The sequence below is a fragment of the Moschus berezovskii genome, chromosome 28, assembly GCF_049115385.1.
Source record: "Moschus berezovskii isolate FMDL1 chromosome 28, NW_MosBer_1.0, whole genome shotgun sequence".
Taxonomy (NCBI): Eukaryota; Metazoa; Chordata; class Mammalia; order Artiodactyla; family Moschidae; genus Moschus; species Moschus berezovskii.
The window spans coordinates 8796611-8820610 of NC_142487.1; the positions used below are offsets into that span (position 1 = coordinate 8796611).

Genomic DNA, 24000 nt, shown 5'->3' on the forward strand with positions numbered 1-24000 from the left:
AGCCAGCCATGCTCCTCTGTCCCTGGGATTGCCCAAGCAAGAATACTGGAGTAGGTTGCCATTCCCTTCTCCAGGGGATTTGCCGACCCAGGGATCGAACTCTCTTTTCCTGCATTGGCAGGTGGGTTCTTTACTACTGAGCCACAAGGAAAGCCCATGAAAGTATTCATACGCCACTCTAATCTATGATAGTTTATAATGATATTTTTTTAAAGTTCAAAATGCAAAACATGAAGTACTATCAGGTGATCAACAGAACATTTCAAAAGTTTCATTAAAAAAATTTAAAAGAGCCAGTGGTTTCAATTTACATTTTAAACTATTTAATAGAGGTATTTGTTGTACGCATGGTTTTAGTTAAACATAAACAAAAACGTTCTCTCTGGAAACACCGAACCTGAGTTGGAAATGAAATCTGAACTGTAAAGATTTTAGTTCACAAAATAATTCTCCTCAAAATATAAATGATGGTTCCCAACCGAGGAGTTCCCCAAAGTTCAGGACTCAGTCCCAGGACAGGAATGAGGGAAAACTCCTTGCAGGTCGAAAGCTGTGCTGAAGTCGAAGGACTGCACTTGCGGGCCCTTAGTCAGAGTGAGTCTCCGCACACAGCCCCGGAAGGAGGTCCGGCTGCTCAGACAATTCTGCTTCACATCAGCTGTTTAGGAAAGAAGAGAAAATAAATCTTGCTGTGTTAAATGACGTGAGAAGAGCAGTAGAAACAAAACTAACCACTTCTGGTTTCCACATCAATATCAGAAGAATATTTTTCCATATAAGTGGCTTCAGTGATAACATAATTTATTTCTATAAATTCTATAACTATTAATAAGCAATAATTTTAAGGTACAGTTGTGACTTAAGTCATAAAAGGGATTTTTATCTTATTAACATTTGTATCAATTACTTGGAGAATCTGAAATGCGTAATTTGAACCCAAAAGCGATGTGAGAGGGTAAGACACATGCTTGTCCTCTAAAATGATTAGCAACCCATAAAAAGATTCCCACTTCCAGGCATCATTTGAGATTTCTGTCAGTAAAGTCACCCAGCTTATTGTACACCCGAAGTTCTCAGAGTCTTACCTAATGATCAACTTCCGCAGGCATGAATACTAAGTGGCTTCAGTCGTGTCTGACTCTGTGAGACCCCATGGACTGTAGCCCGCCAGGCTCCTCTGTCCATGGGATTTCCCAGGCAAGAATAGTGGAGTGGGTTGCCATTTCCTTCTCCAGGGGATCTTCCCAACCCAGGGACTGAACTCATGTCTCTTATATGTCCTGCATTAGCAGCTAGGTTTTTTTGTTTGTTTTGTTTTTTAACCACTTGGACTACAAGGAGATCCAACCAGTCCATTCTAAAGGAGATCAATCCTGGGTGTTCATTGGAAGGACTGATGCTAAAGCTGAAACTCCAATACTTTGGCCACCTCATGCGTCGAGTTGACTGACTGGAAAAGACTCTGATGCTGGGAAGGATTGGGGACAGGAGGAGAAGGGGACGACAGAGAATGAGATGGCTGGATGGCATCACCGACTCAATGGACATGAGGTTGAGTGAACTCCGGGAGTTGGTGATGGACAGGGAGGCCTGGCGTGCTGTGATTCATGGGGTCACAAAGAGTCGGACACGACTGAGCAACTGAACTGAACTGAGTGCCACCTGGGAAGCCCCAATCAACTTATATATGTACATTATTCTGATTTTTCCAAGAATTCCTAGGTATTTGGAATAGACCTAAAATGGTAAAGGATTTGTCACCCAAACCATGTATCTTTTTCACCTCTATTCTTTATCCACCTGAATAAGACTTCCCCCAGAGGCAATGCCCCTCGAAAAGTGAGCAGAGTACACATCACACGCACCAGGATAGCCGCCGACATAAATGGGATCGTTGGTGTCAGCGGAGGTGGACTGGGTGTGTGGACTTTCCGCTCGAACCATGTTCCCGTCGACAATCAGAGCCACACGATGCTTGCTCTTGTTTGCCTGAAGCGTGTGCCATCTCCCATCACAGAGCCTAGTGGGAGCTTTGGGCTCGTACGTGGCTGTTATCCTCCCAGCACCGTTGTTAACGTGAAACAAGAGCTAAACAAACGAGACACAAGCCAATACCTCGGTGAATTTTTCCCTATTCAAGGAACACAGTCCATTCACATGATGTTCTTAGAGTGGATAAAATCAGAGCATTCTGCTGAAAGGGAGGGCTACCTATGAAAATGTTGGCTTAAAGCTCAGCATTCAAAAAACTAAGATCATGGCATCTGGTCCCATCACTTCATGGCAAATAGATGGGGAAACAGTGGAAATAGTCGCAGACTTTATTTTGGGGGGCTCCAAAATCATTGCAGATGGTGACTGCAGCCATGAAATTAAAAGACGCCTTCTCCTTGGAAGGAAAGTTATGACCAACCTAGACAGCATATTAAAAAGCAGAGACATTACTTCTCCAACCAAGGTCCGTCAAGTCAAGGCTATGGTTTTTCCAGTAGTACGCATGGATGTGAGAGTTGGACTATAAAGAAAGCTGAGCACCGAAGAATTGATGCTTTTGAACTGTGGTGTTGGAGAAGACTCTTGAGAGTCCCCTGGACTGCAAGGAGATCCAACCAGTCCATCCTAAAGGAAATCAGTCCTGAATATTCATTGGAAGGACTGATGCTGGAGCTGAAATTCCAATGCTCTGGCCACCTGATGTGAAGAACTGATTCATTGGAAAAGACCCTGATGCTGGGAAAGATTGAAGCAGGAGGAGACGGGGACGACAGAGGATGAGATGGCTGGATGGCATCACCGGCTCAATGCACATGAGTTTGAGTAAACTCTGGGAGTTGCTGATGGACAGGGAGGCCTGGCGTGCTGCTGTCCATGGGGTCGCAAAGAGTCAGACATGACTGAGCAACTGAACTGAACTGAACTGAATCTATGAAAAACAAACAGTGGTTTTGTAAAACATGTCCTGAGGATTCTGATGTGAGCCTATTCCCAAGGCTTCGGAAGGGAAAACGGCCACCTCCAAGGAACAAGCCTGAGCCACAGTCTTAGTGATGCATCCTCAAATGAGTGTCCTATTTTCAGCATGACAGGAGCCCATGGGTCTACTAAGAAAGCTGGTTCACAGATGTTGCTATGGCACCTGTGAAGGAACATTAACGAACTCCCTCCTGAAAAACCATAGATGCTCTACTACCCCAGGTGGTAGAAAAAAAAAATCTGAGACCTGCAGAAGGTGGGAGGGAAACACCATAAATATCCTACTGTCAGCTTCTTATGCTGCATGTGAAGCTTTGCTGTTGTTGTTTAGTTGCTTCAGTCGTGTCCGACTCTTTGTGATCCCCTGGACTGTACCCCAAAAGGCTCCTCTGTCCATGGGATTTCCCAGGCAAGAACAGTGGAGTGGGTTGCTATTTCCTACTCCAGAGGATCTTCCTGACTCAGGGATTGAACCCGTGTCTCCTGCATTGCAGGCAGATTCTTGACCACTGAGCCACTGGGGAAGTCCTTTTTTAGGATTATTAATTTTTAAATATTAACCGAATCTTTTCTCCATCCCATGAAAGTCAATAATTAGAAATTTGGATCTAGATATTTCTACTGTTTTTCAACTGCTCTCTCTGACACTGGGATGAGATGTAAGGGGGGGACCCCATCCAGATTAAGCGTCCACCTTTCCATCTACAATCTCCAGTCCAATAGCATCCACTTTGGCGCTGCTGATCCCCAGGAGGACACCGTTCTCTGATGAGGTACGGAACTCCAGCGTGATGTTCAAGTCGGATCTCACTTTGTAGCCTTCTCTGACTGAAACACACAAGGAAGACACCCAGTTAGTGATGGGGCCTGCTCAATGCACGAAGGCGCAGGCTCAGAGAGGCCAGGGGCGGGGCTGGCTGGCTGTGCTTTTGAGCTCCTGATGAGGGTCAGAAGACCTAGCTCCAGCTCCTTCTCTGAATCCAGCTTCACCCCCACCAGCAAGTCTCTTCCTCCCCTGAGCCTCGGATTGCACCTCTGTAGGATGAAGTGATGCTTTTAAAGAAAACCCACAACCAGCTGGGCTAAACCTGACTACAGCGGAGGTGGGCACATGCTTTTATCCAGAGCCACGGAGGTGAAAGTCAGAAGGGATTTGATCCATGTAAGTGGGTCATCATCCATCCAAAAAACAGAGCACTTTACTTTCCCAGTATCCACTTACCAGTGTGTCATCATTTGCTGAGTGTGTTAAGTGTGTTAAGAGTCCACACTATGCTTTTATTTTTTTAAGTGGGGTTTTAATTGAATGAATTTTTCATTCAGGTGATGAAAAAGCTGGGCTAAGTTAGGGATATTAGCAATAGCAGGCAGGTGTTACCTATGGGGCCCAGGGCTGAAGGAAAAATGGGAGAAGGTGGTGTTACTAGAAGTACAGAGTGCCAGGGAGAAGCCTGCTGGCTTTTCCTCTCCTTCCTCCCAAACTCCATCTTCCACCAGAGCCTCCCTGGAAGCCCCAGGCAAAGGAGCCCAGAAATTAGTTCCCTGTGATAGGAAACAGAACAGGGGCCAGGGAAGCACTGCTTTTACACTGTCTGAGTGTAAACAGGAAGTTAACCAGCAAGTTGTTGTTTAGTCCCTAAGTCGTGTCAGATTCTTTGCAAGTCCATGGACTGTAGCCCACCAGGCTCCTCTGTCCATGGGATTCTCCAGGTAAGAATACTGGAGTGGGTTGCCATGCCCTCCTCCAGGGGATCTTCCCGACCCAGAGATCAAACCCACATCTCCTGCTTGGCAGGCGGATTCTTTACCACTGAACCACCAGGTTTAGCCGGTCAAACAAGCATCTGAAGTGGGATAGCACATAAGATATATAACAAGGGCTACTTCTAAGCCTTGAGGAATTTCCATCCTAAAGCATTTTAGAGATTTAAATTCCTCTACTTACAACTCACGGATATTTCAACAATCTAAACAGAGTTAATTTCTTCATCAAAACTGAGTTGCACTTGGATGGCTGGTCCAGACATTTTATGGTGCTGGTTTTGAATTCAAAGGTCTTTATTAACCTGAACAGTGACAGCTTTTGCCTTGTGTAAATCTGGGGCCAGTACAGATGACACCAGAACCACATGTTGCCGTCTGTCTGAGGGTCACCTCTCCTGGCGAGAGGAGGCCATCTGGGTACCACAACGGGTGAGCAGGTTTTTACACAAGATGCTGAGAATCCAGAATTTGTGGTCTCACTGAAGCTTGTGCAGCAGGTCCTGTCCTATCGGATGAGTCCTGGATCCTCACCATCTTAGACTGCAGGGCATCCCAGAGACTGCCTGTGAGACGGTTGATCATACATACCGAGGGCTGCGTATCCACTGCCTTCAAAGAAAGTTCCTTCCTGGGCCACGGCATAGCACCTGGTCACTGCAAATGCAGACATGGGGCTGTCTGTGTCCAGCTGCTGGCTGTTCACTGTTACCTTCCCGAGGCAGGCAGGGATGCTGTGGGTGATCTAAGTGAAATGATGCAGGAGTAGGTGACGGTAAGGACATGAGAAGGACAAGCACACACTGTTCCCACCCTTCAACACAACACAGTAAAACACTGTTTTTTGGATTTAAAAACCCAGTGGCCACCATACTTCACATGAAAGTCTAACTTAAACCTACTATAATATAGTAAAAAGGGTTTTCTATTGAGTAAATATTGTGGAAATCAAGACGGTGGAGTGGGGCTTCCCTGGGGGTTCAGGGGTAGAGAATCCAAGTGCCAATGAAGGAGACACAGATTCGATCCCCGGTTGGGAAGATCCCACATGCCATGGAGCAGCTGAGTCCGTGTGTCACACAACTATTGAGCCAATGCTCTCGAACCAGGGAGCTGCAACTACTGAAGCCCGTGTGCCCTAGAGCCTGTGCTCCGCAACAGGAGAATCCACTAGCAATGAGAAGCCCATGCCCTGCAACCGGAGAGTGGCCCCATCTTGCTACAACTAGAGAAAAGCCCAGGTGCAGCAACAAAGACCCAGCACAGTCAAAAATAAATGAAAAATCAGGAAAAAAGGAAAGATTGTGGAGTGTTCTAATCCGCAAGTACAAATTTACTGGACTTTTCCTGAGTTGCACTGGGGCTAAACGCCTGTGGGAAGGGAACTGTTCATTCACTAACCAGCAGGAAGGCAGGCTGAGCTTCAAGGAGAAGCCCCAACACACAGTCGAGGGATGTGGTTCCAGATGTTTCCATTTTGTGGCCAAGCTCCAGACCCAAACACGGTAATTTAAACACAAATACATTCCTCCACAAGACATACAACAACCACAATAAAGGTAAAAATGGGCCTATGGAGAAAACACTGCTTACGTTTCCAATGTTCCTGGCCCTGTACTCAGAGGGGAGGCCTCCGAGGTACAGCTTTCCTTCCACGTCTAGCGTGGTGGCATCTCCCACCGTGGTCACCGTGGGTGATTCCTGGCCGTCGACCGTCATGAAGCCCCTCCTTTTAAAATACTCTGTCTTGACCTACAGTGATTCGAAGACATGAGTCATTTCTAAGGAATCTGAGAAAACAACAGCTGTTTGCAGCATCTGTTCACTGCAGGAGTCATAACCCAAATGGAACCCTCAAGGACGGCTCAGGTGTTCGCACCTCTGGGGTTGAGAGGAGGCTGAGCCTGGAGCAGGTTAGCACAGGACCTGCTGGAGAGTCCCCGTCACAGCAACACTGAGGCCAGGACACCAGGTTGGGCCCACTCACGCCACCCATGGGCTTGGTTTACTTCTCGTCAAACCAAGAACATACCTGGTGAATGAACATTTCGTTCATTCTACCAATGTTTGCTGAGTGCCTACTAAGTGTCATGCACTGAGTGAGGCCTTGGGGGTATTTCAGGAAGCAGAAAAGGTTGTGCCCCTCAGGAGCCTACATTCTATGGGGCAGATATCAGACACAGAACAAGCTGGAAATCCAAGGGGTTGATCCCACTACTGTGAAACAGAGTGGACACGAGGGGCCGGTGGAACAGAGCTCGGCACGAGTGACCCCATTTTCCCGAGAGCCTACCGTGTGCCACTGGCCGTCACTGAGCAGCGCGGGGTGTGAGACCTTGGTCTTGCCCTTCCCAAGGTCAAAGGTGAAGTGGAGGCGGCCCGCGTGCAGTTGCAGCGCGGCGTAGTCCACCTGGTTCTGGTGAGCCATGTAGTACACCAGGCCGCTGGAGGCGAACGTGCGGATGCTCAGCTGAACTGAGAGCCTGGAGGGAGGCGAGGGCTCTCAGAAAGGAACACGCTTTCACTGTCACGCTTCCAAAAGACCCCAGGAAGTGTTTCAACATCTGCTTTGAACATCTCAGGTCATCCATCCCTTCACTGACCTATCCCCATTCATTCACTCGTGGTAACTGCCTACCTCTGTCTGCCAGGAATCTTCCTAGGAGCAGAGGATCAAGCAATGAACAGAGGAGGGTCCCTTTCTCCCCAAAACTAACACCAGAAATATACCACAGAGTTAAAAGTGGGTCACGTGGAGGCCAGTGGGGAAGGGGGCTAACGAGCTGTGACAAAAAAGGGTGATGATGGCGAGAAAGCTGGAGGGCTCAGAGGTCTTGATGGGGGTGAGCAGCTGCCGGAGTGAGAAGTAAGGAGGAAAGGAGAGGTGGTTAGCAGGATGCTTAAAGCGAGATTGTGCAGGTGGGATGGATACTTATGAAGTGCTCAGTGGTGTGACCATGGGGAGAAGGCGGCCTGGCAGGAACGAGGTAAAGACCTCTGACAGATGGGAGCCAGAGGGCCTCAAAGATCAGGGGCTGGGCGGCTGCCAAGCTCATAGGGACTGAAAGCAGGAGCCAAGGAGCAGTGACCCCAGATGGCAGCGACAGAGGCAAAGAGAACTGAAGAGCCGAGGGCGTGGACTGAGGGGCTGAGACCCACAGGAGGACAGGGAGGCCTGCAGGTCCTGAGGAGCCTCGGCCATGAGCTCTCTGGGATGTGAGCCGGCTTCCCCGGCTGGAGAAGGCTGCCTGGGACAGCCAGGTATGAAGGCCAGAGGGAACGCGCAGGCCGGCGTGCATGTGGCTCCAGGAATTTGGGGTCATGATGATAGAGCTGGGGGGCTGTTTCCGCAGATTAGTGAATGCTTCCTGCAGAATGGGGTTCACCGTCCAGACGACAGCCTCAGGGGACTTGGGATTTCAGAAGGAAGAGGGGTTTAGGTAGCCAGGGCTCTCCTCCACACCCTCAGAGAGGCAGCCACCCGCCATCATCAGGACGGAGTCCAGACAAACCACGGAACCCGGCCGAACCCCGCTGGCGCATCTGAGCCGCACAGAAGCTGTGTTCCTCTTTGCCTCTCACTGCCGCCATGTGGTGGCAAGCTGAACACTCCAAAGTGTTCACATCTCGTGAAACACAAGAAGCTTCTTCCCAAAAAGACCCACTGCTGAAGAATGTGCCCTGGATTCTTCTAGCAATGAGACACCTCGTGAGGACATCAGAGCATCGCCTACCTCTTTCGGACAGCCAGCTGGTTAAAAGGCAGCACCAAGTGGCTGCTTTCTGCAAGGCCGAACTGGTGGGCGTTGGGGACATACTCTGGGGCCCTTTCCGTGGCACACAGTTCCTATAAGAGATTCACACGGCTCACAGTCATGCACGGCCAGGCCCACCACCCCTGCCCTTCACCACACCCCGCAACACAAACATGTCTTTCCATGAAGGAAACATCTCAGAAGCAAGGGTGTCAGAGCACCAGCTACACAAACACACCAGCACTGCCTTTACCTTCTTGGCTGTTTATTCCATACCCTTTGTCTCTCTAAGAAGGCAATTAGAGCTTCTGATTTTTACCTCAATCCCACTCAAGTTCACCAAATTCCCATGAAGTTTCATCAGGTCCAAGGGGCAAAGGCCTTGCTTATGCCTGCAACCACCCCCCCTCAAAAAAATTCCTGCTCTGGGGAGGGCCTGAGGGGTCAGTGTCTATAGGAACAGCTGGCACATGGGCAGCAGGGGACTGTATGTGCCCACAGGGGACAGGCCAAGGTGGTTTCTCCTCGACAGGAGCGAGGTGTAGCCAGGAGGAGCCGGGCTGGAGGGCAGGTGCCCTGGGTCCAGGCCGAGTAAGGCCGTAGACTCAGTTTCCCGGGTCAGTGGATGGAGGCTACCAATACCACCGCCCTGAACTCAGAGACAGGCCCTGCTCTGTACGACTGAGCCATTTGCCTCGTCAGAGCATGAGTTTTCTACCAAGGAAGCAGAGAAATCATCAAACGGAAAGGAAAGTGAAAGCTAACAAGGGCTTCCCTGGTGGCTCAGATGGTAAAGAATCTGCCTGCAATTCAGGACACACGAGTTCAATCCCTGGGTAGGTAAGATCCCTTGGAGAAAGGAACTGCAAACCACCCACTCCAGTATTCTTGCCTGGAGAATCCCATGGACAGAGGAGCCTGGTGGGCTACAGTCCATGGGGTCGCAAAGAGTCAGACACGACTGAGTGAGTAACACTAAACTGCATGATTAAAGAAGGGCCTTCTTACTGGACTTGGCAAAGGCTGGGGCTCTGGCGGGAGTTCTCCGTCCTCTCGGTAGACAGCCAGCTTCGGCATCTCTGAGAGCGAGCAGGAGTCCAGGTCCGCGTGTTCATAGTCAGTGGCACTCGTGAAATCCAGAAGTCTAGATACAAACAAAGCATTTCAGAATCAATGATGATAATACAAGCCAACACATGCACCAAGGTCACACGATTACTGAACACTTAAAACCCATTAAAAAATACTAATACAATACTCTAAAGAGTAACCGAATTGACCATCTCCCACAGTGGCTAGAAGTCCATATGCAAGCTTAGTCTCTTCAGTCGTGTCCGACTCTGCGACCCCATGGACTATAACCCACCAGGCTCCTCTGTCCATGGAATTCTCCAGGCAAGAACACTGGAGTGGGTGGCCAGGCCTTCCTTGAGGGGATCTTCCTGACCCAGGGGTAGAACCCACATCTCTTCAGTCTCCTGCATTGGCAGGAAGGTTCTTTACCACCAGCACCACCCCTGGAACTAATATCTGGTGGTTCTTTTCTTTCTCATGCATGCTGACCACACTGTCCATCATTCTAGTTCAATAAAGTCCATCGGGGGGGACTTTCATGATAAAACATGGGATCATCTTATTATTTGGGAACTTGCAGAATTTGAGGCCAGCTCCAATGGCAAAATTAGGCTGTAGATTAGTCTCGGTACTGGGCACTGAAAGATCAGGACGGGCACAGTCAGACTGAGAGTACAGTCATACTTACTCCATGTTAAAGACCAGGTTTCGGATACAGCCGTGGAACGAGCTTCTCATCTTGAGCATGGGTGTCCCCTCACCCTCTGGAATGCCCCCAATGTACAGGCTGGACACATTTATGCTCCTGCTTTCTGCTGACGGGCCCAACTTCATTTCCACAGGAGTTGTCTCATCCACTTGAACAGTGACAACTCTAAAGAGTCAAAGGAGAAAATAAACATTTTAAAATACAATGAAACATCACTGTCCATTTTATTCCAGCAAGTTCTTACTAATAAAAGTTTTCCCTGAAAGAAATTTTTTAACATGAAATTTAACGTGTGAATAAAAAAAAGGCAGCTCTTGAACATGAAAAGGGACAGCTGAACATATTCAAAATGAATGTAATGTGATTAAACATTATTCAGTTCCAGTGCTTTTTGGAAAGTATCCTTTACTTCTTTATCTGTGACAAAATGTTCAGTGTGTTTTTAAAACATTTGGTCCACAGTTTTTGAGGGAGATTAATACGGAAATGTTACTCTAACACTATTTCCTACTATTTACATTTTACTATTTGCATTGTTGCTATTTACTATTATACCACTCACTATTAAAACTTGCTTCCTGGGTGGCTCAGTGGTAAAAAATCCGCCTGCCACACAGGAGACACAGGTTCAAGCCCTGGGTCAGGAAGATCCCCTGAAGGAGGAAATGGCAACCCGCTCCAGTATTCTTGCCTGGAAATCCCAGGGACAGAGGAGCCTCGCAGGCTACAGACTGTGAGTTCAGTCACAAAGAGTCAGATAAACTGAGCACACGACAGTTATTTACTATTTTCCCCTCACTGTTAGAATCTACTAACACTGTAATGGTATTTGACACAGAATTTTTCCAACTAAAGACAATTTATGCTGGGCCCCACGAAAAGGCAGGGTTAAGGTTGTTGAGCTATGAAAAATCTGCAAATGTCTTATTACAAAGCAAATGAAATTGATTTCCAAGGAGGTCTTCCAGCAAGCTTCTAGAATTATTTTGGAACTCTAAAAACTCTAAAAACTGAATGCTAATGATATCATATTAATTATCCCAATCATTTCACTGTAAAGAGCCCCATACAGGCATCCGCTGGGGAACCTTTGTAAGGGCAGGCAAATACCTTCCGCTCCTTATCACTGAGATGGAATGCTCTTGACCATCACTGTAGGTGCCTGTGGGAGCGTGCAGGAGAGCTCTTCTCAGGCTGGTTCCATCCCCAGGGTTAACATGCACTTCAACGTGGCCTTCAATTAGCATGATGGACCAGAAGGGCTAGGAAAGAGACACAGAGAATTCCCATAGAAAAGACATTACTATAGGATTTAAAGAACTATCATCTGATGAAGGCAATGTGGCTGTATTAGTGCCAAGGAAGCAGCTCCTTAAAAACATCACCATGTGACACAACTGTTTTCTACTTCATAAGCTACTTTCTAATAGCTGCTCACACAATTTACTTTCTGCACTAGGCTGTTATCACTAACCACATCAAAGATTTCCATTTCTACACGGTCTTCACACTTACTTATTGCTACGCTGCTGCTGCTGCTGCTGCTAAGTCACTTCAGTCGTGTCTGACTCTGTGACCCCATAGACGGCAGCCCACCAGGCTCCCCCGTCCCTGGGATTCTCCAGGCAAGAACACTGGAGTGGGTTGCATGTACTAACAAATAGTCATGTCTTAAGTCACTGATCTATTTCTCTCTTTCCCCAGGTTTACTGAGATATAATTGACATATACCATTGTATTAGCCTTAGGTATACAACACAACCATTGGATATTTGAATATATCACAAAATGATCACCACAATAAGCTTAGTTAACATCGATCACCTCATATAGTTGCAAAATCTTTTTCTTATGGGGAGCGCTTTTAAGATCCACTGTCTTAGCAACTTTCAAATGCAATATGGTGTTGTGACTGTGCTGTATGTCACCCCCGATCTTGTCTTACAGCTGGACATTTGTGCCTTTTGACCCTCTCCACCCAATTCCCTCCTGCCCTTACAAACTCTGGTGACCACCAGTCTGTTCTGTTTTATGAGTTGTTTTCTTTTTAAGTTTCCCCATATAAATGAGATCATATAGTACTTGTCTTTCTCCATTTAACTTATTTCACTTAACATAATGTCCTCAAGGTTCATACGTGTTCATACATAGGATTTCCTCCTATTTTATGGCTGAATAAAATTTCACTGAATAAACACACAGACACACACACACACACAGTGTCCATAAAATATCTTGCACAGTAGAGCGCCATACTCCAAATTGTAGCTCTGTGACTTCTATTTCATTAAATACATTAGCATTCTCTGAGTTTCTTCAAATTACGTAATATATAAAGTCTTAGGAGAGGAAAGGGTAAATATCACCTAATTTATTACGATCCAAGGTAGACACTAAGTGTCTTTCTTCTCAGTGGCTGGACAAGGAAGATGGATTTTGCAACACAAAGACACTACTGATTCATGAAGGAAAACATATTCAGCAATGAACACGTTTCCTTAGTAAAAATGTACCCCCATAAACAGCCAGGCACACAGCTAGAATACACGTTAGGACTAAGTCATCTTCCATCCAGTGTTTCCTGAAGTCATTTCCTCCCTGAGCTCCTGGCTTGAGAGCCTCTGGGTCACTCACCCCATGGGCCTGCCGATCACCTGGTTTCTCACCGCCCTGGCTCAGGGCAGCCAGGATGATGCCACTGCTGTTCCTGGTGGCAAATGTTGCCAACAACTCCATGTCTGGTGACAGAGACTTGGGTGGCAATTCAATGTAGCCACCTCTCAAGAAGCTGACGCTTCGGACAGGCTGGTCAGAGAGGAGAGAAGAAAGCCCATCAGGCCCACCGCGTGTGGAACCTCCCCTCCCAAACACCACCCAGAGACTGCCATTTTCCCCACCACCTCTTTTCTATTCCATCCCCTGGTTTAGATCCTGTTGCTTTGTGACATTAGTAAACCAGTGGGCATTTGATCTACTCGTCCTAACATTATTACATTGGTCCCAATATTCATAAAAAGCTCCCCACCTCCAGTATACAGCCTTTCCTCACGCCATAGGAATTTCTGAGTAAATCAAAGGTCGATCTGGATATTTCCAGGTTTTTGATGCAGCCCACATAGCTTTTGCTGGAGACACCTTTCCTGTAGGGAAGGACAGGAGAGCAGCAGCAACAAAGTTTGGAACTTGTAACTCCAGGTTTGAAAGAAGAAATAAAAACAAGGAAGATCTCCTTCCAGGTGTCATTCTCAGAAATGTCTAGGTCTCCCTGTAAAAAGGCTACCAACCGTGAGACACTGAGAATTCAGGTCAAACATGTGCTCACCTTAGGACTAAAGAAAAGGATCGAATTTAGTGAGCAGAACTACCCAGATGGCCATAAAGAAAGCTGAGCACTGAAGAATTGATGCTTTCAAACTGTGATGCTGGAGAAGACTCTTGAGAGTCCCTTGGACACAAGGAGATCAAACCAGTCCATCCTAAAGGAAATCAACCCTGAATATTCATTGATAGGACCGATGCTGAAGCTGAAGCTCCAATACTTTGACCACCTGATGTGAAGAGCTGACTCATTGGAAAAGACCCTGATGCTGGGAAAGATTGAGGGCAAGAGAAGGGGGCGACAGAGGATGAGATGGCTGGATGGCATCACTGCCTCAATGGACATGAGTTTGAGCAAACTCCAGGAGATAATGAAGGACAGGGAAGCCTGGAGGGCTGAAAAGTTCATGGGGTCATAAAGAGTTGGTCACAACTAAGCAACTGAAAACAAACACTTAAATGACTACCTAGACAAAAGCCTGCTTAATATTTTTAAAGGAAACTATTACAGTCATTACCATCTGGACGTACTCACCAAAACAGGGGCCAGTTATAAGAAAGACAGTGCATTGTCATAAGGAAATTATGGCGCATAGTTTTCAGTTCAGTCTCTGGGAGCTCGGCTACCTTGACTGCCGGCCGTGTATGCATTCTTTTTTTTTTAATTGTGTGAAAGAAACGGCTCGCTTACTTTGTCCCCAATTCAAAATTACAAAACTGAGAACAGCAACTACAGAAAGTTTATGTGAATTACTAAAGTCGCAAAGCTAAACAAGAATAAGAATCAGTGCACCTCTTCTCTGCTATCTTTAATCCAACTTGCTGAGGCTGGTCTTTCAGCTTTCACATACATTATTCACTCTAATCACACAAAAGGGGAATCCAGATAAGTTTGCAGAAAGCACAATCTTTTTTTTTTTTTTATCTCCAAAGAGATTTTTCTAGTAGAAAGTCTAGACAGAGAATGATGCGTGATGGAAAGTGAGGTCTCCAAATATTGCACAGTTACCATTTTTAGATGTTCTACAGGCAGTAAGTAGAACATCATAAATTTTACTACAAAAGGCTTTCTTTACTTCTCAAGTATATGGCATACTTGGAAATAAATCCTGAACATTCAGTGGAAGGTCTGATGCTGAAGCTGAAGCTCCAATACTGGGGCCACTTGATGTGAAGAGCTGACTCTCTGGAAAAGACCCTGATGCTGGGAAAGACTGAGGGCAACAGAAGAGGGCGGCAGAAGATGAGATGGTTAAATAGCATCGCTGATTCAATGGACATGAATCTGAGCAAAATCCAGGAGACAGTGAAGGACAGAGAAGCCCGGCATGCTGCAGTCCATGGGGTTGCAAAGAGTTGCACACAACTTGGACACTAAACGACAACAAATACCGAAACTAATCAAAAGAGAGGGCTGTGGGCTCAACTATGTTCCCTACCTTCTCTCAAAAAAAATTCTGTCTTTCTAATGTTCTACTTTGACCTAGTATTCATAAGGTACTGAATGTAATCATACTTGAAAATAGGTCTTTGTGGTTGTAATCAAGTTAGGATGAGGTCATTAGTTCAGTTCAGTTCAGTTCAGTCGCTCAGTCATGTCCGACTCTTTGCGACCCCATGAATCACAGCACACCAGGCCTCCCTGTCCATCACCAACTCCCGGAGTTCACTCAAACGCATGTCCATTGAGTCGGTGATGCCATCCAGCCATCTCATTCTCTGTCGTCCCCTTCTCCTCCCGCCCCCAACCTTTCCCAGCATCAGTCTTTTCCAGTGAGTCAACTCTTCGCATGAGGTGGCCAAAGTATTGGAGTTTCAGCTTTAGCATCAGTCCCTCCAATGAACACCCAGGACTGATCTCCTTTAGAATGGACTGGCTGGATCTCCTTGCAGTCCAAGGGACTCTCAAGAGTCTTCTCCAGCACCACAGTTCAAAAGCATCAATTCTTTGGCGCTCAGCCTTCTCCACAGGATAGGTTCTAATCCAGTACGAGTGGTGTCCTTATAAAAAGGGGAAATCTGGTCACAGAGAGACACAGAGTGAATACAATGTGTCCATGCAGATGAAGAATGCCACCTCCAAGCTGAGGAATGCCGGAAGCGGCCAAAAGCCCGGAGACAGCATGGAACAGATTCTTTATCATGATCCTCAGAAGGAAGCAGCTCTGTGGACACCTGATTTCAGAATCACAGGCTCCAGATACTGTAAGAGACATTTCTTATACATTTGTTAATCATTTCTGTTGTTTAAGCTGCCCGGTTTGTGGGATTTTGTTATGGAGACTAAAATAGTAATTAGGGACACGACAATTCTGCAGTGTGGTATCATACCTTACCACCCTCGACCTCGGTAATCCACCCACATAAATTGGATCCTTATCCAGACGATTGAGGTCCGAAGATGCTCCTGGAGTCTCCCCTTGCTTTGTTTCTTTGTAGGTGGTGTTATAAGCATCAATAACTGCTAGGAGCCCTAAAGGAGATCAAGGGGATAAGAAAATCATTTTCTACAGTAAAACAAAACACAGATGTCTTACAAAGTTCATTAACAAAGACATATTCTTTTCCATCCTGTAAATTTGACCAAGGAATGTTCTTGACTGTTAAAGGGCAAATGAAAACCCTCTTTACAAAAGTCAATAAATCCAGAATGCACATGCTAAATGGCACCAGAATGTGTGAAAGAAAATGGAATCAATTTGACCCTTGATTCCAATTTAGCCTTTAATGTTAAATAATACATTTGCAAAAGTGAAAGTCGCTCATTTGTGTCCGACTCTTTCCAACCCCATGGACTATACAATCCATGGAATTCTCCAGGCCAGAATACTGGAGTGGATAGCCTTTCACATCTCCAGGGGATTGTCCCAACCCACGGATCAAATCCAGGTCTCCCGAATAGCAGAGGGATTCTTCTTCAGCTGAGCCACCAGGGAAGCCCAAGAATATTGGGGTGAGCAGCGAATCCCTTCTCCAGCGGATCTTCCCAACCCAGGAATCGAACCAGGGTCTTCTGCATTGCAGGGCAATTCTTTACCAACTGAGCTACCAGGGAAGCCCAATGAATTTGGAAACCACAGACAAATAGAATATTCCTTCACCAAGCTGTGAATCCTGGTGCTCTAGAATTCCAAAGAAAACAATGGCTTTGAATAGAATGTCATTCAAAAAGCTAAAGAAAAAACAAAGACTGCTAACTTTGGAAAGATTTCCATTCCTACCAGGGCATTTTGTCCATCTGTCCTCACACTTACCTTGCTTTTTATTTCGCTGGAAGGCAATTTTGTACCAAGTTCCATTATTATAGCGTCGGTCGGTAATCAGAGCAAGGGGCCCAGAACCCAGGTCAACTGTCACCCTGACTCTGCCGTCGACCAGGTCAATGGATAAAAAGTCTTTCTGTAAAAAATAAGAGAAAACACTTACCCATGGTTACATTATTATCACAAGATTTCCTTCCTCTCCAAGTCAGGGAGGGTGGAAACCTACAGTCAAACTGAGAGAACAGGATCTGGCCCAATAGTCGGACATTAAAAGTGTCCACAAGGCTTTCTAGAATAATACACAGACATATGTGAGATAAACTCATGAATGTCAAAGTCCACAACACAGTAAGAGAAGTGGGCTCTCTGCATCTTTTTCACTTAGATTGACAAATGAGCCAGTCCTAAAAATACTACCACGAAACAGAAAGATCACCAGCACTCAAGGTGAAAATAAGAACAAGAACTCCTGTGATGGAGTTCAAAGAAGGTTAGGAAGTCACAGTGAATAAAACTAGACCCCTTATTTAGGCTCAACATCTAATAATAAATATTTAAGTGACATTTATAATGAGGGGAGGGCTTCCCAGGAGTCTCGGTGGGTAAAGTCCAAATGCAGTACAGGAGATGCAGGAGACTCAGGTTGGATCCACAGGTTGGGAAGACTCTCTTGGAGGCGGACATGGAAACCCGCACCAGCATTCTTGCCTGGAGAATCCCATGGATAGAAAAGCCTGGTGGGCTACAGCCCATGGGGTCCCAAAGAGTGGCACGTGACTTAGCGACTAAACAACAACAATGCAGTTAGATGGAAGAGATGCAGGTTCGATCCCTGTGTTGGGACGATCCCCTGGAGGAGGGCACAGCAACCCACTCCAGCATTCTTGCCTGGAGAATCCCATGGACAGAGGAGCCTGGTGGGCTACAGTCCATAGGGTCGCAAAGAGTTGGACCAGGCTGAATGCTTGGGAATAATAATGACAGGAAGCTATTTTCTATTTGACGTGCTTTTCCAAATGTTCGTCAGTGAGTTTGTACTGATAAATAATTTAAAATGGGAACTAGTATGGCATACGTGTGTATATATTATTCTTGTATGTACTCATAAAACAATCATTTCACAAACATCCTCAGAGCAATCCACTGTATATACACAGCAGGACCCAGTGCCCTTAAAGACTCTTACGGTGCCATTTGAAGCCAGGTAGAGAAGCAGCCCGTTTGGTGAATAGGTACTAAAAAGCATAATTATCTGAGTCACAGTAGCCCGGAGCGTCTTCTCCACGACAGAATACCCACTGCCAGCAAAATGGAAAGAGGCATCTTCATCCTGGGGGCTGCACAGAGAGAGGGTGAAATATAACCTGTTCTTAGGAAGGTAGTTCACGAGGACACATGACACTCATGAGTTCTTCCTCACAAAACTGTCATAGAGCATTTATGTCCATAATTTGATAGCAAGCATTAAGTCACATCATCTTAAAATATGCCCCCCACGGGATTATGCGAGACAAGCGCCCAGTTGCCTTATAAAAAAAAGGGAGTTAACATAGGCAGCGTTCACTGTGGTAAAAAGAAATTCCGTCAAAGGATGGATTGCTGCTATAAATAGTTCTACTTAGCGACTAGATTTTCGTTTGCTCTAATTTCCTTTAATGTGACTTTGATGTCCTTTAATATCTCATTTCCTTTAATGTCCTGTCTTAATTTCAGCACTTTGGGAATAAATTTTATATTGGCACTTATTACCTGGTGCTGGTTTTAACTAAATGCATCAGCTAAACTGGACTAATAATGGAAAGCAAATCCATACCAATGTGCCAGAAGGATCAGCTTACAAAAATATCATTGACCGAACAGAGTCTCAAAAATCTGCAAGATGAACTTACAATTCACAGTTACACACTGTGGACCCCAGCACATCTTAGATAAATGTTTTCCAGTTTTCCCCATGCTTCAAAAAGCTGACTTGATTTACTCTTCAAATATAAAGGACTTGGAATATGTCATTATTATCTTCAAAAGGTACTTTTCTGGAATGTCATAGGGCTTGAGAGTGAAATTTAGATTAGAGTGTCTGGGCGGAGGGTATGAATTTGCACTCTCGCCCAGTAAAGCTATAATAACCAAACTTTGTGTCACAACTCCAAGCAGAGACAGAAGACCCAACAATGACAGTGTTCCCATTAACAAAGTAAAATGTAGCGGTACTCTGTAAACCCCAGGTTTCAAACTGATAGCTTTCTATAGTCCTATTCTTTCTGAAAATTTCTGTCTTGAGATCTCCCATAAAGAAGTATAAGAAATGCACTGTGCATAAATCAACTATGGTCTAATTCTCAATCACCTCCTAGAAGCAACTCCCATTGCTTTACCTTCAGACGACTGGATTCATGTAGCGAAGGACACAGATTCTAGAAGCAGACTGCTGGGGTTCAAATTTCAGCTCCCCAGCTTACTAGCTGTGTGACCTCAGAAAAGTAACCTAACCCCTCTGTGTCTCATTCCCTCTGTCTGTAAAACAGGGATCACGAGAGAACCTCTTTGGAAGGGTGATACATGATTTAATATTTGTAAAGAAAAGAGGACAGCCCTACCAAAGGTCAGCTAAGCAGCCAATGCGCTCCTGCACCAGCCACTCAGAACTTTTGCAGGAATAAAGGCCTGCTGATTAAAGATTTCTTCCCCCCATATTTAGATGTGAACTGTTAAAATCAATGATTTTGTATTATCCTTTAAGGATCTAAGAGATCTTTCATAATTATAAATGTATACTGACACAACACTAAAGGAGTACAAATATATTCAAAAAGGAATTAAAAACAAAACAAAACCCCACTTATCTTCCTTGGTAATTTAAGCCAAAGTTAAAGGTACATGATCACACTGAGAAAAAAACTTGTTTTAAATCTAAAGGGCATCACTGGACCATATTGATGATTTAATAATGGAAAATTACACACAAAGGTGATAAGCACAATGAATTCTAATTACCGGCCTGCTCAAATGGATTCAGTTACTAGAAGCAGTTTATTAACTCACTGAGCTAAAGTTTTTGTCTAGGTAGGGACACTTATCTATAATGAAGACAGTTTAATCCATTGACAAATGCAGACATAAAGCACCAGTTTGTGTCTGTATCAGCATTTACAAAGTGTATTCTATGGAACATTAAGAAAACTCATTTTTAGCAAGAGTTCAGGGTGGCTCAGTGGTAAAGAATCTGCCTGCCAATGCAGGAGACACAGGAGACTCAAGTTTGATCCCCAGGTTGGGAAGATCCCCTGGAGGAGGAAATAGCAATCCATTCTAGTATTCTTGCCCGGAGAATCCCATGGACAGAGGAGCCTGGTGGGCTACAGTCCATGGGGTCTCAAAGGACATGACTGAGCGACTAAGCACGCATGCAGGGTCAAACGCATTTGAGAAATGCTACACCTCGAACCTTTTCCCTGGATCAGGTCACTGTGCATATTAGCATCTGAGGTGTCCGCTGTGGGGCGAGTTACCTTCCGAAGCAGCCGCGGCACTCCCCTTCCCTCTCAATATAGTTCCACAGCCCGACTGACTGTCCATTCAGGAAGGCCTCGCCCATGCAGCCTTTAAAATGAGTAACCTTCACGGCAGGAGACTTCTAGTGTAAACAAACACACAAACATAATCCACATACAATGAGTTAAAAGAAATACATTCTTTAAGTGTCCAAAGCGCTTCCTTGGGAGCTCAAATTTCACAGATCCAAATTTTGAGAAAACAACATCCAGGAACATGACCAGTTTGTAATCACTGGACTTCCTTCCAGTCATGAATTGGGATCCTAGAATGAGTGACAGACAGCAGGATGAGAACTCCGAGGTCACATCAGTTACTAGGGTCGCTGGAGAGACGGCCCTTTACCAGATGAGAAAAGACCCAGAGGATGCAGCCAGTGATGACGCCTGCCAGGGACAGAGGCCCTCACTCTCATTTCAAAGCACTGAACCAGGTCCAGGTAACCCCAGCTTTATTGGGTGGGAGGATAACTGATGTAATAAAATATACCATGAACTCTTTTGCTAAACACTAGCATTAGGGTTAGGGTTACTGTTAGTCTACCTTTAGAGTTGGGGCTTCCCTGGTGGCTCAGACGATAAAGAATATGCCTGCAGTGCAGGAGACCCAGGTTCAATCCCTAGGTTGGGAAGATCCCCTGGAGAAGGGCATAGCACCCCACTCCAATAATCTTGCCTGGAGAATTCCGTGGACAGAGAAGCCTAGCAGGCTACAGTCCATGGGGTCGCTGAGTCGGACACGACTGAGTGACTTCACTTTCACTTTTCATTTTCATGCCTTGGAGAAGGAAATGGCAACCCACTCCAGTATTCTTGCTTGGAGAATCCCAGGGATGGGGGAGCCTAGTGGGCTGCTGTCTATGGGGTTGCACAGAGTCAGACATGACCAAAGTGACTTAGCAGTGGCAGCAGCAGAATCAGAATAGAGAAAAGGGAGTTCACAAAAATTAATGTGGACTACTGAATTTCTTCTTTTATTATTGAGGGGGGAAAAATAGTAAAACGAATTGTTGGCTGCTTTTCCCTTTATACCATTTATGAAGCATGATCCTTTACAAAACCAACCCAACTCTGCAGATGAACTGTCATTAAACAAAATAATAGAAGCAGGAAAATCGTTCTCTGCCTGGAATATTTTCAAAAATGTAAGCATATTCATTTCATCTATTGGTAAAATCAACCTGTTCAGATGAGCCTTCAGAATGTTACCTTGATCTGTCCGCCAAGCCCTCCAACAAACATCATGGTTGAGTTGTTTACATCCAGAACTTTGGCTGTTCCAGGGGATTTACTTGTTTTTGGTGGAGGCTTTTGAGCTGCGCTCACTTCCTTTACACTCAATGAACCAATGTTCCCAAACCTGGGGGTCACAGACAGTTGCAAAAAGAGCACTTTGAGAATGACAAATCGGTCCACACATGCACGCGCACACACACACACACATCTGTTCTACACATAGCCTCCACCAGCTTCTGCCCATGTCTCCACTGGCCTCTCTGCTTCTAGGTTTGCCCAGTCTAGGCCTAGTGTGCTCTCTAGAATCTTGCAGAGTATTTCTTCTAAAGCATAAATTCCATCCTGTTATCTCCTTGCTTACAATAGTTACAGATAATGGACTAAATATGTTTCAGGAGAACACTGCCTTTGTTATAACCCTGTTTTCTCAAATAACAAAGTAAAAATCACAAATTCCCAACACCACCACCATTACAACAAAATGTGATGCTACAGAAAAGTGAAGAGAAGAAGTGAAGTGAAGTGAAGTGGCTCAGTCATGTCCGACTCTTTCCGACCCCGTGGACTGTAGCCTACCAGGCTTCTCTGTCCATGGGATTTTCCAGGCAAGAATACTGGAGTGGGTTACCATTTCCTTCTCCAGGGGATCTTCCCGACCCAGGGATCGAATCCGGGTCTCCCACATTGGAGGCAGACGCTTTAACCTCTGAGCCACCAGGGAAGCCCAAGATACACATAAAGCTGCTTAACAGTAGGTGCCTCTGGGGAGGGGCTTTATTTTTTATAACTTCTTTTTTTATTTTTTGGCAGAACCACTTGACAGGCAGGATCTTAGTTCCCTGACTAGGGATCAAACCCTTGCCCCCTAGAGTTGGAAGCACAGAGTCCTAACCACTGGACTGCCAGGGAAGTCCCTGCAGGGAAGTCCCTGGGGAGGGGCTGTAAAAGGAAGAATTTCACTTCCTGGCTTAATTCTAAGAAAACACACCCCCTACTGGTTCCCTCCTGGCCTGCCCTCTGTTTGTCCCACTGCCAGCCATGTGGCATCTCCACTATGCTGCATATTACTGCCCTCTTCTGGGTTGGCTGCCCAGACTGAGACCTGACATTCTGAAGGTAATACAAACTTTTTCTTCATTTGATGGTTGATTTTGGCAACAAAGTTTATTTCTCTTGTAATAATGAAAAAAATTCCTACAGTAAATCTAAACCAAGTATTCTTTCACTATAATCCTACTCCCCAGAAATTTCAAGGACTGTTACATGATATTACAAACATGTTGTTGTTCGGTCGCTGAGTCGTGTCCGAACTTTTGTGACCCCATGGACTGCAGACACCAGGCTTCCCTGTCCTTCACCATCTCCCGGAGTTTGCTTAAACTCATGTCCATTGAGCCAGTGATGCCATCCAACCGTCTCATCCGCTGTTGCCCCCTTCTCCTCCTGCCTTCAGTCTTTCCCAGCATGAGGGTAAACACACAGTTACTTAAAAGATGCAGCCGAGAAATGAGAGACACTCAGACAGAACTTTGTCTGTTACCTGGTCACAGAGATGCTGTGCCACTTGTTGTCATCAATTGGGAAGTCTGGAAATTCCAAGCGTGTTAATCCAGAGCCCAAATCCCAGAGGAAGGCCACTTTTCCTCGCCGCATCTCCACTGCCAGGAAATCAGCCTGGGGTGCGGGGCATGAGCTGGGGTTAGTCCACAGGCCAGGCTGTGGGCATGACTACTGACACACTTTAAAGGAGGAGTTCTTACAGCATTTTCTCTATTCTTAAAAAGTAATAAAATGAACACAAAAAAAGACCTTCTGTTGCCTTTAAATGTTCCCCTCCCCTGCAGCTGGAGCATGACCCGAAGGATTGTATTGGCGACAGTGGCCACCACTGGCCATCAGTGCCCACCACCCTTCCCTGGCATGCCCTCCATGGAACCTCCCATGAAGTTCTCCAAGAAAACTCATTGGGGGTCAGCAGCCTCTACAGAGGTCATAAGGAAGGCATTGTACTTGTCTGTCTGCGCAGTCTGAAAAGGCAACGCATGAGCGCGAATCGTGCAACAAGAGAAGCCGTGAAACCCTACAGCACGGACTGACCTGTCCTTTGCACCTTGTGTCTTAAGAATACTTTTCAGATGGCGTTTGCACTTGCTAGTATCTCCTGTCCAAGGGTCTGACCCGTTCCCACCGACACAGCCTAAAGAAGCGACAGTCTTCCCCAGGGGACTGACTTGCCCTCTGGGAACCACAAGAATCTCAGTGGGTGGAAGAGTCTGGGGGAAGCTTGACAATTCTGACTGTCCCTCGGGGTGCACGCCTCCACTCCTGGTGACAACTGCCAAGGTCGACTTCACAGACTC

At 45.9% G+C, this 24000-nt stretch overlaps 1 protein-coding gene across 1 annotated transcript in view; it reads right to left on the reverse strand.

The window, feature by feature from the left end:
* Positions 1-340: 340 nt before the first annotated feature.
* Positions 341-24000, reverse strand: part of LAMA1 (laminin subunit alpha 1) — a 123199-nt gene continuing 99539 nt past the window's right edge. Inside the window, exons 46-63 of the mRNA XM_088833522.1 lie at positions 23181-23314; positions 21614-21764; positions 20363-20487; positions 18040-18190; positions 16845-16989; positions 15922-16063; positions 13298-13412; positions 12907-13077; positions 11383-11534; positions 10252-10437; positions 9498-9633; positions 8469-8581; positions 7028-7217; positions 6328-6486; positions 5326-5479; positions 3668-3801; positions 1866-2088; positions 341-658 (exon numbers count right to left, since the gene is read on the reverse strand). Coding sequence (XP_088689648.1) covers positions 498-658; positions 1866-2088; positions 3668-3801; positions 5326-5479; positions 6328-6486; positions 7028-7217; positions 8469-8581; positions 9498-9633; positions 10252-10437; positions 11383-11534; positions 12907-13077; positions 13298-13412; positions 15922-16063; positions 16845-16989; positions 18040-18190; positions 20363-20487; positions 21614-21764; positions 23181-23314 — 2742 coding nt within the window. The 3' untranslated portion in view covers positions 341-497. The remainder of the gene's footprint in view (positions 659-1865; positions 2089-3667; positions 3802-5325; positions 5480-6327; positions 6487-7027; positions 7218-8468; positions 8582-9497; positions 9634-10251; positions 10438-11382; positions 11535-12906; positions 13078-13297; positions 13413-15921; positions 16064-16844; positions 16990-18039; positions 18191-20362; positions 20488-21613; positions 21765-23180; positions 23315-24000) is intronic.